General features: G+C 48.0%; 1 protein-coding gene across 1 annotated transcript in view; it reads right to left on the bottom strand.

Annotated features, from left to right (window-relative positions):
* The window catches only part of Rasgef1c (RasGEF domain family member 1C), a 73,126-nt gene that overhangs the window by 21,228 nt on the left and 35,073 nt on the right, over window positions 1-16,825 (bottom strand). The window contains exons 2-4 of the mRNA XM_051167961.1: window positions 2,934-3,116; window positions 2,684-2,806; window positions 1,211-1,348 (exon numbers count right to left, since the gene is read on the bottom strand). Coding sequence (XP_051023918.1) covers window positions 1,211-1,348; window positions 2,684-2,806; window positions 2,934-3,110 — 438 coding nt within the window. The 5' untranslated portion in view covers window positions 3,111-3,116. The remainder of the gene's footprint in view (window positions 1-1,210; window positions 1,349-2,683; window positions 2,807-2,933; window positions 3,117-16,825) is intronic.

Raw genomic sequence — 16,825 nt, 5'->3', positions numbered from 1 at the left:
GAACCATCTTGCTCCTCAAGCTGGGCTCAGAGAGGCCTTCCCCACTAGCCTAGTTCTCCTGCCTCAGTCCCTGGCACTGCTACCTTCCTCAGTGTGTCTTCTTTTATAGGACCCCAGCTAACACAATACTGCACAAGACAAGAAGTGCCATCTCTGTCACCAGAGCCCAGCCTGGCTCAGGGCACGCAGCATGGGATTTGGTAAACACGGAGCTCGGACTGACAGCCCTGTGCCCTGAGCTGGGGGTCAGACACAAGAGGTTCCCCAGGGCACCTTCTGCTCACAAGGGGAGAGCCATCATCTCTCCTTTGAAGACCCTATTTCTTTCTTTTGAAAAAGATTTGTAAAATTAAGAACCAAGTTAGATGCATATGTGTTTGTGTGCATGTGTGTGCACTTCAGCGCAGGTGCCCTCAAAGGCCAGAACAGGGCCTCAATCCCTTGGAGCTTGGGTTACAGGTAAGGCGTGAGCTTCCCGGCTGCTTGAAAGTGAACACTGGTCCTTTTGCTCTTAACCACTGAGCCATATCCGCCCCAGAGATGCAAGCGATTTCTAAAGGGAGGTGCCATTAGCCTAGCTGGGTTTATTGAAACATCCTCATATCCCAAGAGTTTTAGCCATTAGCCCAGGATAGATCCATGAGTGTGTTAGCCTGTGGGCAAATGTCACTTCCGGAGCTGACTCCACTTCTCATGAACCGAGGGGGTAGCCTGGGAGCTGGCCGAGCAGTGGCAGGCAGGTGGGGAACCTGTTCTCTCACTTGCTCTTGTGGCTATCTGTGGAGCTCTTCTCCTGGCCCTAATTACAGGTCCTTAACCATTAGCACTGCCTGCCAGCCTGGCTCTGTACGGGGAGCAAGTAAGGCAGTGAGAGGGAGGCCTATGCAGGTCCCGGGCTATGGGCCTTTGCAGGTGGGTCACAGAGCCGCTGCCGGGCCACCAGCGCATCTGAAGGCCACGGGTGTATTCTATTCACTACCTACTATTTTTGCCAGGTCAGAAGGGAGAGGTAGAGACACGGGGCCTGTTTCGGCCCGTGGATTCCTTCACAGCTCTGCAGGTCTGTGCTTTTCCTTGGGCTCCAGAGGGCCCGTTGAGGTTGTACCATGCAGTGTGGGGAGAGAAGGGCCCAGAGGAGGCTGGAAAGAGACTTAGGTCCTGGGTGGGAAGGTACAGGAAGGGGAAGCGACTTCCACTCTGTGTGGCTCACCTCGTCACACGGGGAGATGCGGCCCACCACGTCCGTCAGGTGTCCGATGGTGGACTCCTCTTCGAAGTCCCGTGGGAAGGTCTCAGTCCACTCAGCCAACAACTGGAGCAATTTGGCACCAAACTTCCGGACTCGGGTCTACAAGACAAAGCAGGAGCAGGGGCCGCTTGATGGGGTGTAGTGAGGCCTCAGGGCCCTTGCAGGGGTTGAGGTAAGCCTCGGGCTATCTGTGTCCTGCAGCAGGGCGAGGACAACAAACTAGAGGATGGCAGGGGAGGTGTCCCCTTGGCTCTGCTTACACAGGGGATGGGAATGAGGCAGATACGCATTTTGAAGCCAGGTCTGTCTCATTTCTGCTGCCCATAGCATCCATGGCCTCTGTTTCCTCAGGTCAGGGTATCTTAGTTTTCCCATGGGGCTCCCTCTCTTTTCCCAGACCCAGGTTCAGCTGATTCGGCTCAGGGATGGCATCATGTGAAAGCTGGCCAATCAGATCCTAGCATTCTAATTCATTATGTGGAACGACTGGCACACAGATGAATGTGTGACCTAAGCTAGGCCAATGAAATCTCAACCTTTTACCTTTACTGACCTTTCCAGGTGACTGAAAGGTTAGAAGGTTACCCTGACAAAGGAGGCCACCTAGCACAGTGCAGGAGAACCTGATGGCACAAGGTGAGGCCTGTGGTCCCAGATGAAACCAGGGAGGAACCTCAGAAAGAGAAAATCTATGTCTTAGTGCTGTGATTTGGGCCCCTCAAAGAGAAGTGCCTAATGCTTAGGCAGGTACATGGGTCAGCCATGTCCCTTTGCTTGGGCCAGTTGAAGTTAGATTTCTGCCACAGTACCCAAACGCCTGACTGACACAGGTGTAAAAAAAAAAAAAAAATCATAAGTTGGGCTGGCGAGATGGCTCAGAGATTAAGAGCCCGGGCTATTCTTTCAAAGGTCCTGAGTTCAAGTCCCAGCAACCATATGGTGGCTCACAACCATCTATAACGGGATCTGGTGCCCTCTTCTGGCCTGCAGGTATACATGCAGGCAGAACACTGTACATATAACAAATGAATAAATCTTAAAAAAAATCATAAGTCACAGTGAGACAGGGGGAGGGGAAAGGGTCTGAGGAGCCATGGTATGGAGAGGTCATCCATCTCATACAGAGATGGAGGGCAACCGGAAGGAACCCAGCAGGTGCATGGGGCTATCCCAGGCTGCGGGTGCTAAGAGCCCTACAGATTAGGCTCTAGGGACTCAGGTCTGGTTTAATATGATCTCATGGGACTCTGGAAAAACGGCACAGGGGTCAGGGGGCCTATCCGTGCAGGTTCTGAGCCTCAGATAAGTCAGAAGTTTAGTAGGACAGAGCAACCAGTTCCTCCCCCAGAAGCTGACACTGTGAGGCCGTGCCCAAGGGATGCTCTCAGAGGCCCCGCCCCCACCCCCCTGCCCCTGGTCTGCTCAGCTCTTTACCTTGTCCAACACCGGCTTGTCTAGCTGTTGCTGCTCTATGCACAGGTGGCACACTCGAGCCAGGAGCTCCCGCGGCTCGATGAAGAGACGAGAGCTCAGCAGGAAGGTGAAGACGTAGGCTTTCTGGTGATGATACCACACATTTTCATCAGAGCACAGAGGGTGTGTCGCCAGCCTGCCCCAACTCCCCAGGCCTGTCATCTGCAGCGTGTTCTCTCCTGCCCCTCCCCCTGCCATCTGGCTCACCTACCTCGGGATAGTAATCGGCTGTGGGTACGAGGTGCTGAATCAGGGTGTCCAAAGAGGCTGAGGATGGAGCTCCGTCCAGGAGGGACTGGCCAGCCTGCTCGCCTTCTGTGGATTCTGTGGGAGGCGGGCTGAGGTTGCCTGGGGTGACCATGTCGGAGGCACTCAGCGTTCGGGGCATGCCTGCCTGCAATGGCAAGAAACAGTTGGGGTAACCTGAGCCAGTGCCCACTGATTCCCTGGGTTCCAGGCTAGAGGACCCTGCCTCTCACTGTCCGCCTAAGTTCAGTGAGCACAACGTGTGAGGCAGCCGGTGTCCCCCACTTCACAGCCCAGCACCCATTCTCCATCGTCTTGTAGCCTTCCTAGTTCTCCCCTCAGGAACAACCATAACTTTCTCCAGAACGATCTCTTCCCGGAAAACACCTCCATAAAAGTCGACTTCTGTCTCATCTTCACAATTCAAGCTGGGATTATACAACTCACAGAAAGCCTCCTGTTTCAGATTCCTCTAGTGCCGGCACTACAGAGGTGAGCCACCACACACAGGAAAAGTTGTTTTTCCAAGTCCTTAGTTGTCACCATATTCCCCCCAGCTACTGGCTACAGAAATCAGCTCAGGGATGATCCTGGTCCGGGCTAGGGGTTCAGAAAAAAAAATTCCACATCTTCTTTGACGATAGAAGCTATTGTCCCCCTGAGATCCTACTGCCTTCATATTGCTGAGGTCATCTTGTCTCTATGAGACACTGGGAAAATAGGCACACCCTTTTTTGCGGGGCAAGAACTGGGATCAAACACTTGTGCATACCGCCTGAGGACTCCGCCACTGAGCTCACATCCCCAGCCTCTTTGCCACTCTACATTTTGAGGCAGGGTCTTACTAAGTTGCCCAAGCTGGCTTTGCGTGTTCTCTGTACTGCAGGCAGGCTTTGAACTTATGGTCCTCTTGCCTTAGCCTAAATGGGGGCCATCCCCGCTTCCTACTCCCTTCCCTCTACTCCAAAGCCATGCCTGACCCCTGGTGGACGTCAGTGGATATTCATTGTGAGTCCTGTTGTAGGGGTGAGAACTTCTGCCCATGGCGGTATAGTGAAAGACCCTCTGTGGGCATTACGATGCTTTCTCCGTACAAGCCTCCTCTAGACCAATGCTGAGTGCCTCCGTGGCCTGGCCAGCAGAGGGGTTTTGCACATTTTTCCAGGGAGCCTGTGCTTGCTCTCAGAAATTCTTCCACACACCCCTGTAGGTCTGTGAGTGTTGAACCAGCTCCAGTCTAGATAGTCAGGTCACCCCACTTTCTCAAACACAAAATCTTACAGGATCACCCCCCTGAAAGGCTCTGGCTTTGGCCTTCTTTTTATGTCCCCCAGTGACTCTGACCTAGACATAAGAACTAGACCTTGCACATGAGGTCAGAGCCCACTCAGGGATGAGAGGAAAGCCGTCAGAGAGCTGCCCATGGACTAGGAAGGGGTGTAGTATTAAGAAGGGCTTGGTCCATCCATGTGGATGGCAGCCTGGACAGCCCTGGCCTTGGTGATAGTCACAGCTTTGTCTCTCATCTCCTCGGCAAGCTACAATCAATTGTCAGTCCTGAACATGTAAACTTCACAACCCCGCTCTGGTCCATCTGTGTGGGGCAGCTGGTGCAGATGAAGATTCCGGAGGAGGCGGGTTCCTGAAACTTCTTCGTGGAGATGGCGGCCATCTCTAGACACAGCAGGTGCAACTCTGTCTCATGTATGGGGCTCAGCATCTGCCTCTAACTCCACAGGCCAAAACTGGTGCACTCAAACGGTCCCCTCTCCTGTGTGATGTCTGCCACCTCTTCACCCTATAGCCTGCCCTGGAGCTTAGTCCAATTTTTTTCCCCAAGATGGGCCAGTGACAGCATGGAGATGACACTAAAACTCTCTGTGACCAGGCAGCTCAGTGGTCTGCCAGGTGGTAGGAGAACCACAGAGGGAGGGATGCTTCCCAAGATGATGGGGGAAGCTGTCAGGATACCTCTGGGCCTGGCGTAGAATTGAACACTTGATGCTGGGTCCATGGAGGCGGGTGGCTGGATCCCCAAGTTCACACTAGGAGCCGAAGGAGTATCCCACAGGGAGGAGGTTGGTGAGGTCACTGGACCAATAACTGAGGGCAGGAATGAGTTGTGGATAACAGGCCTGGCACGGGACCAATGTAGGTGAAGGTGGGGTAATTATGAAAAGTGTGCTTAGGTGGCTGAGGCCAGGTAGCAGGTCCTGAGTGACAAAGTGGGGAATGAGGAGAGCACAGGGTGATGGGTACATCACACATTTCCAAGAAGCACATCAAAGCCCCAGGACCTGCCCCAACATGTCCTTTCCTGTAAGTATGATGACTTTTTGATTAGCTTCTTATCTATTACTTTATAGCTCCTCCTCCTCCTCTTTCTCCTCCTCCTCTTCTTCCTTCTTCTTCGACAGGGTTTGTCCATGTAGCCTTGGCTGTCCTGGACTTGCTTTGTAGACCAGGCTGGTCTTGAACTCACAACAATCCACCTGGCTCTGCCTCCCAAGTGCTGGGATTAAAGGTGTGCACCACCATGCCCGGTGCTCTATAGCTTCTTTACACACATGCAACATACACATTTATTTTCCCTCTTCTTTATTTACACACAGAAAAAAAAAAAAAAACCCAACAGAGTCCCCACACTCTCCAGTTCTAGGTTCTTTTTATTAACAATATATCTTGGAAATCTTTCTGTGGCAGGCCAAGGTTTGTTTCATTTTTTGCTTAAAATATTTTATTTTAATTTTTAAACCATATCATTCACTATTGGTATGTCCAGGAGTAATTCCTTAAAAGCCAATGATGAAGCCATCTCAGTGTTCATCAGTGCATGACTATATAAATAAAGTGTATTAGATATATATGATGAAATATTATTCTGCTTTAAAAGAGAAGACAATTCCAATATGCCTTACAACATAGAGAAACAGTGAGGACATTAAGCTAAGGGCAGAAGCCAGTTACAAGAAGACAAAAGCTGGTCTGGGGAGACAGATGAGCAGTTAAGAGTATATACTTCTGTGACTCAAAACTGCCTGTAACCCAAGCTCCAAGGAACCCAATGCTGCCCTCATTTGGTCTCCACGGGTACCTTCACTCAGTTATGTGTGCACGTTCTCCCCCACCCCACCCCCCACCCCCAGCTGTTTGAATTGTTCTCTTGTTCTTTTTTGGTGGCACGAGGCTTGGTGTGTAAGCTGGATACAGGCACAATGTGGTTCTAGGAGAACTCCATTTTATGATGTGCCAGCAGGCTCCACAGTGCTGTAACATACCTGAGACAGTCAATGTATCAAGGTAAACAGTTTATTTCATACCACTGTTTTGGAATTTCCATTTTGGTCAGTGACCAGCTGGTCTCAGCGCTTTGGTCCAGTGGCGGCACCATGATAGGACACTTAGTAGAAAATAAAATTCACAGCCGGGCGTGGTGGCGCACGCCTGTAATCCTAGCACTCGGGAGGCAGAGGCAGGAGGATCACTGTGGGTTCGAGGCCAGCCTGGTCTACAAAGTGACTCCAGGACAGCCAAGGCTAACACAGAGAGACCTTGTCTCGAAAAACCAAAACCAAAACCAAAACAAAACAAAAAAACAAACAAACAAAAAGAAAATAAAATTCACTCATCTCTTAGGGATTAAAGAGGAGGAGGGACTTTGAGTTGAGGGGTATTTAAGACAACGTGTAGAAGTAGGAGGGGTCTTTGGTGGTTCTTTAGCTTGGGATTTTAGCTTGGCTCTTAGCTCTCTAGCTCTGGAGCTCCTGAGCTCCTGAGCTCCTTGGATTTTGGGGCCTGGAGCTAGCAAGCATTTGGCCTTGGTTTGTTTGTTTGTTTTGCCTTTTCTTCCTGAGCTACTGAGCCTTTTGGGCCCATTGGGAGGTGAGCTGAGTAGGAAGGTCAGCTGGGTGCTTTCTTTCTGCCTCTCTGAGCTAGCCGGTTTTTCACCCCCAGCATCTGGATCCTGATTCTTTATTGGTAAAAATAGAGCCACCAAGGATTTTCAATTAAAACAGGCAGGCATGTTGGAACAACCCTTTTGAACACAGCTGGGGTGAAGGTGGTACATGGTGCCACTGCTTTTGAAGTGTACCAAGATTTGGTTTCATATGCCAAGCACTTCATATCCCATCGCCCTTTCACACCCATAAAATCCTTGGCAATCAATGCATTTCAAAAATGCACAGGGGAAAGGCTCTGGAGAGAGAGGCGTAATGTTCTGGCTGAAACCTGGCTCATCACTGAAGTGGTCAAGCCACGATGTACACTGCTAAGTCCACCCTGTGGCTCGTACTGACAAGGGTCCCCTTGTTTTTCAACCTAGTGGGAAAGCTGTTAGTTCTTTATCGTCGTGTGGATTTTACTGTGTTGAGGTTGTCATCTCCTGGTAGTTTTGTCATGAACAGCGTTCAACTTTGCCAGTTCTGTTCTACACCGAGATGACTGTGCAGGTGTATATGTGTTTCCTGTAAATGTGTATTATGTCAGTTTTTAGTTGAACCATCCTTGCATTCCATCCATAAGTCCCACTTAGTCTTCTTGTATGATCCTTTTAATGTGCTACTAAATATGGTTTGATAGTTCTTGTTGTTGTTGAAGATTTTTGTGTCAATGTTCCTAAAGAAATACTGTCCTTGATTTTCTTTTATTGTAGGGTTCCTGCATCAGACCAAATGCTTATCCTATAGAATGAGCTAGGGAGCGTTTCCCCCTCGGTTATTGATAAGGGTTAGAAAGGATTTAATATTAGCTCTTCATGTATCTGACAGTGAAACTACCAAGTCTTGGGCTTTTCTCTGTTAGTGGCTTTTGATTACTAACCCAGTCTCCTAAGCAGTCTCACAGCTTCTTCAAGTCTTCATCTCTGTAATTTGGATGCCATAACTTTTGTGTTTCTAGGAATTTCCATCTGTTTCATCTAGGTTATTCCTATCTATCTATCTATATATATATATATATATATATATATATATATATATATATATATATATATATATAATTGCTCATGGCATTCTGGTTGTCTTTTCAATTTCTGCAGAATTGGTTACATTCAGTTGTACTTCTTTCCCTAGAAGTTCTAGAAAAAGTTGAGTTCCTAGCTTTCTCTCAGGGCCTGGAGCAAGCCTACTGTTTGGGCAAATGTCCAGGGTCTCAGCAAGTCCAGGGCATTGGCAAGGCTGCTACTCAGCTGGGATGCCTCTTCAGGAACAGGGTACAGCCTGTGTCCTTAGGGGCTGGGGCACTGAACACAGGCTTGTTTCCAAGGGTCTGGATGAAGAGCATGCTCCACCTAATCCAGACATGGTCTGACCTCCATAAGTTTCAGCAAGAAACAAAGTCTGAGTCTCTTGATCACTTAATCCTTAAAGGATGATGTTCTTTCATTAGTTGGTCTCTTGCTTCACAGTAGCAAACCTAAGCCTTAGGTGGTAAGTGAGTGGACAGGCTACCAGTGGGAGACTAATGGACATCCCTGGATCCCTGGGCTCCAACTCTGGACCAAGCTCCTGTCCTGGCTCCTGTGAAGTGGGACTTGATAAATGTTGAGCTGAGGACAGATATGGCTTAAATACTCAGCAAGGCTCAGAGTCTGGGAGCCGAGGAAGGACCACCCTAACAGGAGGACTCCCCAGCACAGCACAGCCTTCCAGGTGAGGATACCTCTGGCCATGGCCTGCTGGATTCAGCTGAGGGAGAGACTCCAGTGCCCAGCCCCAAGCCTTCTCTTGCATGGATAGGAAGGAGCACTGTGGGTGGCTGGGGGACGCCACTCTATGCTAGTATATGGGCTTTGACCAGGCCATCTCATTTCTCATTCCCTGATCTTATCTAGCTCCTAGGGCCCTTTCTTCTTTCTTGGGGAAAAAACTGGGAGTGAGGAGGAGTGTCTCATTCTTAGGCAGGTGACAGGACTGGCTGGAGAGGAGCACTGCGTTGACTTATCTGGGGCTCACGCTGGCAGACCCTGCTGTTTCCACACTTCCAGAAGCAGTGGTTTTGGAAAGCTCAGGGCACTTGCAGGCAATCTGCTGTTGCAAGTGGAGAGCATCAAGACTCACTGCAGACGGCTAGCTGAAAATAGAGCTCTCCAAAGAGGGATAAGCCGGCTTCTCCCCTGCTCCATTATCCATCCCCAGCCATGCTGACAATCATTTCCTAAGCTTTGCATTGAAGAGCTGTGTCTCACTTAACTGATCTCCCAAAACCACAGCAGAGGACTGTAGTTTCTACTTGCCAATCACCATGCTTTTTAAATTTTGGTTTGAGGCAGGTGTCTCTCTTTGTAGCTCTGGTTGTCCTTGAACTCGCTATGTAGACCAGGCTGGATTTGAACTCACAAAGATCCACTGGCCCCTGCCTCCTGAATGCTGAGATTAAAGGCGTGTGCCACCATGCCTGGTTCCAATCACTGTATTACTTATTGTTGTTGTTAATTTAAATGTTATTAATTTATATGAGTGTTAACCTGCATGTATGTATATGCATCATGTGTGTGCCTGGTGACCATAGAAGCCAGAGACTGTGTCAGATCCCCTAGAACTGGAGTTTCAGACATTTGTGAGCCATCATCGTGTAGTTCACAAAAACCCAGGTCCTCTGCAAGAACAGCGAAGGTTTTTAAGCACTATCTCTTCATCGCCCCCCCAACCCCACACCAAGCCCCACTGCCACCCCCCATACCCCTCCATGCTTCTTTACTTCTGGAAATTACTTTTGTGTTGGTTGGTGCCCAAATCAGGTAGAACAGAATCAGGGCAGGGGTAAATGAGACCTCGTTAGTGAAAGTGTAGCATCCCCTTCCCTTGGAGCTGGTGACCCAGGTCACAATCAGAGTGACTCCTGAGCCTTGTATGGAAGTGATCACAGAGAAGTGTCCTTCTGATATCCCCCCATTAATTTAATAACATTATTATTATTGTTATTATTATTATTATTATTATTATTATTATTATTATTATTATTATAAAATGAGCATCTGTGACCTACTTCCTAGGCTAATAGATGAGCATTGCTGGTACTGATAATTTATCATGCCCTCCTTCCATCACTCCCACTATTCACCCTAACCTTTGCTCGATAAGTGGATAAGCACTGTGATTTTTGTGCTAATAGCTCCCTTGCTTTTACTGATGATTTTCCCTATACATCAATCACTAAGCAATATGGCAATATGCAGCAATATATTGCCTAATTGTAGGAGACTTAGGAAATGAGTTTACTAGAGACTGAGAAATGCATCATCAGGTGATTTCATCATTAAGTGAGCACTGGTCCATGCTTACACAAATCTAGACCAGATCCAGATAATGCAGCCTATTATGTAGGCTGTGTGTGTGTGTGTGTGTGTGTGTGTGTGTACCTGTGAACTGCTCCTAGTACTATGAGGAACAAAAAAAAATATGGCAGAAAATCAAAGACAAGAGAAAATGATCCAATCAAGAGAAGTTGTGTACACGTGACATGGTATACTTATTATCAAGGGTGATGCCTGGTATTGCCAAGTTGATTACGTTTCAAAGCACCTAGGAGATGGGTCCCCACGCATGCCTGCGGGGGCTTATCTTGATTATATTAGTTGAGGTAGGGAGACCTTCCCACCGTGGGTATCAACCACACCTTGAATGGGATACTGGACTGTATAAACGGAGGACAGGAAATGAATAGCAGCATGCGTTCACCTCTCTCTTCTGACTGTGGATGAAATGTGATCAGCTGAGTCAAGCTCATGCTGCCTTGATTTACCTGACATGATGGGCTGTACCTTGAACTGTGATCCAGAATAAATAAGCCTTTTCTCCCTTATGCTGACCCTGTCTGGGTGTTTTATCACAATGTAAACAACAACAGTGGCGGCAAATAAAAAACCAGACATCAAACATTAACAAGTGCTGTGGTTTACATTTAAAATGTCCCACCCAGGCTTATGTGTTTGAAAACTTGGCTCCCAGCCGGTGCTGCTAATTTGGGAGATTGTCAAACCTTTGCACCAAGGAGCTTAGCTTGGGGGAGTGCAATAGATCACTCAGGGTAGCCTTAGAAGGCTGCGGCCACCACTGGCTCTAGTCTGAATTCTCTCGCTTCCTTGTCTGGACACCATGTGAGGTCACAGCTCCTGTGACCATCGCCAGGTCATGCCTTCCTTGCCATAACAGAATAAGAAGAAAATATCCTGATGCCATGAGTCAAGATACCGTCTTTCCTCCTTATGCTGTTTCTATCAGGCATTTTGTCATAGCAACCAGACAAGTGACTGATACAGAAAACTGGCTCCCAGAAGCAGAGCCGTTGCAGTGATAAACCTGACCATGTGGTCCAAAGGCCTGACATGATGGCGATGTAGGGGAGGAGCGTGGAAGAGCTTAGAGATGTGAGGTAGAGAAGTCCTAGAGAGCTTAATGGGCCATTTGGGTACATGTTTAGATAGATGCTGATAGAAATGCAGACAGGAAAAAAAAAAAAGAAAGAAAGAAAGAAAAGAAAAGAAATGCAGACAGTAAAAACAATGCTTATGCGGGTTCGGATAGGAACAAGGACTCCCATCAGGGATAGAAATAGAGGGCATTTGTTATACTCTGGCAAAGAATTTGGCTATGTTCTGTCGGTGTCCAGAAAGTTGGGGTGAAGCTGATTTCAGAAGTAATGGATTAAATGGTTTGGTTGAAAATATTTCAAAACAGTATCCCATCCAGGCTGTGGCATGGTTATTACCTGCTGCTTTTAGCTAGATAAGCAGAGAAAATTTGGAAAACGTACAGCAAAAAGATGTGGAAAAATGTGCAGCTTGGCAAATAAAAGAGCTTGAGCAGATTTAAGGCTACAGACAAGGTGGGCACAGGCCGAGGACCTATAATTTTCAAAGAGAAAATGTACAGTTTATACTGCGACCACAGGAAAGGTGCTTTGCTGGTGAGATGCTTTCCACTGAAACACCGTTTAAAAAAATTCAGGCTGTAAAAACACAAATACATTTGAAAGACTTTTCTTCAAAAAGAGAAAACGTTGTGCTCAAGGTAGGGGGCCTGAGCTGGCAATAAAGCTTGGTATAACTCATGGGTTGCAATGCCCAGTGCCAGAGCTGTGAATCAACATTTCAGAAGAAAAGCTTGTGAAATCAAGCCATGGGTAACAGGATCAGATCCCCTGCATGGAACTTAGAGTGGCTGTACACAAGGCTGTAAGGAGAATCCCGAGTTGTAAGGAACCTCCTGGATGTTGGAGACCCTAGGGACATGGAATGTCTGTTGACAGAAGCCTAAGAAACGGAGGGGCGCCTATAAAGAGAAAGCCTGTGTGCTGAAGGCAGCAAGGTGCAGAGCTAGCCAAGCCTGTTGGGTTGATCTGAGATCATGAGCCACCATGAGGCCCTACACCCTCTCTGCTTAGATGGGAGCCACTCTGCCATGCTTTCTCAATCATGGTGGACCACAGCCTCCGAAAGTGTGGGCCAGAATAGGTTTTTCATCCCTTCAGTTGCTTCTGTCAATATTACATCACAGAAAGGTGAAAAGTAACTAATACATCAAGGGTCGTCCATACGTAGTCGTATGTGCTATGTATTCTATGTGCAGTAACAGCACAGTAATTTTTGCCACCAGCACAACTATGAATATTCAAGCAAGCAATGTATTGCACTATCACATCATAAGGTAATAATCTTCTGTCATATATGCAAACTATTATTGATCAGATGTTATATAGCACTTGACTGTACTTTGAAGACAAAGGCCAATTGCAAGACCGGCCTGCCTCCTCTAGACAGAGGCTCCAGGGAAAGGTGTATGGATCAGTCTCAAGGCTGTGGTCTCACCTCTGTTTCTTTCACAATAGCCAGAGACATTGTCAGCAAGGTCACCAGAGAGTCTTGAGGGCAGAAAAGGACCCAGCACAGCTGGGAGCCTAGCAAGGCTGAGTTGCCGACTAGACCCTAGACGTATAGATGAGATGGTCAGAGGGAGGGCCTGCCCTGTATTCTCAGTTCCTGAGTTCACGGTAGCCGGTCTCCAGAACTTTGAGGGGGAAACTGAAAACTTCTGTGAGTGACATGGATGCCCTCAGAAGAGCAGAAAGGGAGAGACCCTCTTTATCATCTCATGAGTATGAAACAAATGCTGTTGACAACCTGGGCCAAGCTCTCCAGGGCTTCCGTCCACAGGGCTACAACACAGCCTGGTGGAGAACAAAACGTGGCTGCAAGACTTACTCAAAATCAGCGGCAATCAACATTGGTGAAAAAACAGACAAAACGGACCAGCCAGCCTAGAAACAGACCCCACACAAGTACAGTCAACTGGTCTTTGGCAAAGAAACAGAAGCAATAAGGAAAGAGAAAATAGCACCTCTGCCACAAGTGATGCCAGGGCATCTGGATAGTCTCATTCAAAAATTAACCTAGAGCTGGTGAGATAGCTCAGTGAGTAAAGGACTTGCTACCATGCCCAGAATTCTGAGTTCTATCCCCGGGACTCACATGATGGGAGGAAAGAACCGATCCTGCAAGTTGCCCTCTGACCTCCATGCTGTGGCATGCATGTTGCTCTCCCCCTAATAAAATGCATAAAAGAGAAAACAGTGAATATAGGCACAGACACCACATTCTTCACAGGTATCAAAACAACTTGATCTCTGGGTTTAATGTAAAATGCAGACTTTCAAAACTCGTAGAAGAGGATGTAGGAGAAAATCTGGGTGATTTTGGGTTTTTCAGGTTCAATGCCAAAGACATGATCCAGGAAATAGAGAGGTAATGTTCTGGACTTCATTAAGATGGCTAGACATGGCGCAGGTGGGCTCAGTACACCCAGAGGCTCGCCTGCCACCGGGCCATGAAGTAATGCCCAGAGGCTCCATACCACATGCCGCGGGTGAGTGGAGGACATTCAGAGGCCAGCCCAACACCCCAGGGCATGGGCAGGCTGTAGCATAGGAGAGCTGGCCCCGTCACTTGTCTGACACCGGTGGCATGGACATGGAGAGATTCCCTTCATCACTTAGAGTCAGGAGCGCCAGCGCTCCAGGACTGTGAGAGCCGAAGAGCTTGCTTGCCTCTCACTGGCTGCAGCACTTGGGAAAGTGAGCTTTGCATCTTACCTGGGCAGCACAGTAGAGATGGTCCTGAAGGTGGTGGCATGGGTGAGACAGCCCCAAGAGCACAAAAGCTGGCCCTACCCCTCACTGGCTGCAGCACTGGGTGAGTGTGTGTGTTTGGAGAGCTGGCAGGCTGACCAACTGAGCTAGCAATCAGGCCCAGAACCAGGGCTTTGAACTGGCCCACCCCAACATCCACCCCATCTACGATGTGCTGGAGCATGTGAAGGGGCCTATCCTGCAGATCTAAAGCTGCAGGACCTCCATGATACAGGGCAACAACAGGATATCCCAGAGCAGTCCCAGGGAGGATCTAGTATTGATGATATAGCAGAAGCCAGAGGCCTCGAACCAAACCAATGACTCATTGCAATGAACATTTACAAGTTAAGATGTGTGGACAAAAGGGTGTGCTGTGGGACACCCTGTGACATGCTAGAGCTTCTTCAACAAGCTGTTTTTTATGATTTGGGCTTTTTTCCCTTTTGGGGAAGGTTACAAGGATGGAGGGTGGTTATGAAGAAATGGAGAGATGAGTGATACTGGGTGACATAATGTGAAACTCACAAAGAATCAACAAAAAGATTTTTTTTGTTTTTCGAGACAGAGTTTCTCTGTGTAGCCTTGGCTGTCCTGGACTCACTTTGCAGACAAGGCTGCCCTCAAACTCACAGAGATCCACCTGCCTTTGCCTCCCTGAGTGCTGGGATTACAGGCATGTGCCACAACATCTGGGTACAAAATTTATTCAAAAGTAAGCTTTTTAAAAGGTGGGGTTTTTTATTTGTTTGTTTTTTAAAAGATGGCCATTTTCTGCTTCCGAAAAGGTGCTGCCCATCAAGAGATTAGAAAGAGGAAACACAGACAGGAGGTAAGTGCCAAGTCACAGCACCTTCCCAGTTAGCCTCCGGGGCTTTCTGACTGGGTACCAAATGCTACCAGGCTCCTAGGCATGCTATGGCAGAGTCTTGTGACCTTTCTCAGTCTGTGGTCAGGGGCTGGTTCCCCCCAGAGGACGACTTAGCCTGTATTGCAGACACAAAACCATTGCTTCACTCCCTAGTCTCAGCCACCCGGCTCCTTTAGTGGAAGAAGGCCTTCAAGCTACCCACACTCACATCACTGTTCCACACAACTCCAACATCACGCTTCATCCATGCCAGCTTTGCCCATGGGGACTGGCCATATTCAGTATGCTTATCACCAATAACGTGCTGCTGCAAAGCTTTAACTGCCTTTACAGCTGGAGGGACGGCTGAGCGATGAAGAGTGCCTCCTGCTCCGACAAAGGGGACTGGGGTTTGGTTGCCAGCACCCACCTCAGGCAGCTCACAGCCACCTTTCATTCCAGCCCCATTGGCCTCTGTGAGCGCCTGCACTCCTGTGAACATACCCAAGTACAAACAGACACATACGCATGCAATTAAAAATAAAATAAAATCTTAAATAATAAACTGGCCTTAAAGCTAAGAAATACGAGATGAGTCACTACATAGAAGCATGGTGTGAGGTAATGTAGACTGCCTGCATCCCTACGGATCTCTGTCCAGCAGTAATTCATGCACAGCTCAGGAACCCACCCATAAGAACAGGCAGCCCCATAGCGCAGACTCAGAAATGCTTCCTACAAATGCTTCAGACCCTCTTCCTCACCCTGCAAACAGCCGTGCGCATATTTATAGCGCCCTTATTTACAGTACAATACAATGTGGTGATAGTCAGGAACTGTGTCAATAAGACAGATGACAGAAGGGGGCACACGCTGGCAAACTGGCACAGCCTAGGAAGGTCGTGGGTTTTGAAATGAGGCGGAAAGGAAGAGCATTTCTTAAAACAGTGACAACTTCCTACCAGCATGCCTCTTTCCCCATTTTGTCCCCACACCCACAGTGGCTTTCTGTATACTGTAAATTCATCGTGGCAAAATATTTTAGATGCTCGTACCATAAAGAAGTATCTAAGATTATGACTATGCAAATATATTTATAGTAATAATTCTACTATATTTTATGTACATCAGCACATCATAGCACACATGTCAAATCTATACCATTAACAACAACAAGAAGACAAAGTCCTTCCATAGTATGCAGAGTAGATAAAAGTTCCCAGGCTTGAGGGAGAGGACATTGCAGGAATAAGGGTTGGGGTAAGGGATGGGGTGGGGCAGATGGATTTTTAGGGTCCCATTGCAACTTTGGGGGGGGTGAACACTGGGTAGACCGATGGGTGGAGTCTTAAGTCAATAGAAACATTTTCCATGAGAGGTGTTGGGGTGGATGGATAGCAAGAAATGGCTATGAGCCCTTCTTTTGGGGACTCCCTCTCTCACTTCATGCGGTTGACACCCTGTCATTCAGAGCTCTGGAAGATGCTGTCTTCTGGAGAGGAGTTCACAGTTCACCCCAATCACATCTGCCCTGCAGGTCCCTCAGCATTATTTCACGAGGATTATTTTTTTCTGCAGCCTCTGGCATCTACTGAAGTCCTTGTTTGTTTTTCATTTCTTGTTTTTGTTTTTTTTTAATTGACTTCTTCCCCGTCTCCACATAAGGCTATGAGCCCAGGGAGAAGGCCTCTCACATATAAAGCCATGATTCCAGTGCCTAGAAAGTACCGGGCAGCCGGAAAGTACATGTCTGAAATGAAAAGTGAGCCACTGAGTGGATGACTGTTAGCTGTGTTTTTATTTGATCATCAACTTGCTGTGTGGCTTGGACAGATTGCCTCTCTACTCTTAGTCTCATTTCCCTCTCTGAACTAGAAGGGATG

The sequence above is a fragment of the Acomys russatus genome, chromosome 25 (genome assembly GCF_903995435.1).
Source record: "Acomys russatus chromosome 25, mAcoRus1.1, whole genome shotgun sequence".
Classification (NCBI taxonomy): domain Eukaryota; kingdom Metazoa; phylum Chordata; class Mammalia; order Rodentia; family Muridae; genus Acomys; species Acomys russatus.
The sequence above is the reverse complement of the archived record's forward strand: the minus strand, read 5'-3'. Positions and strand labels throughout refer to the sequence as shown.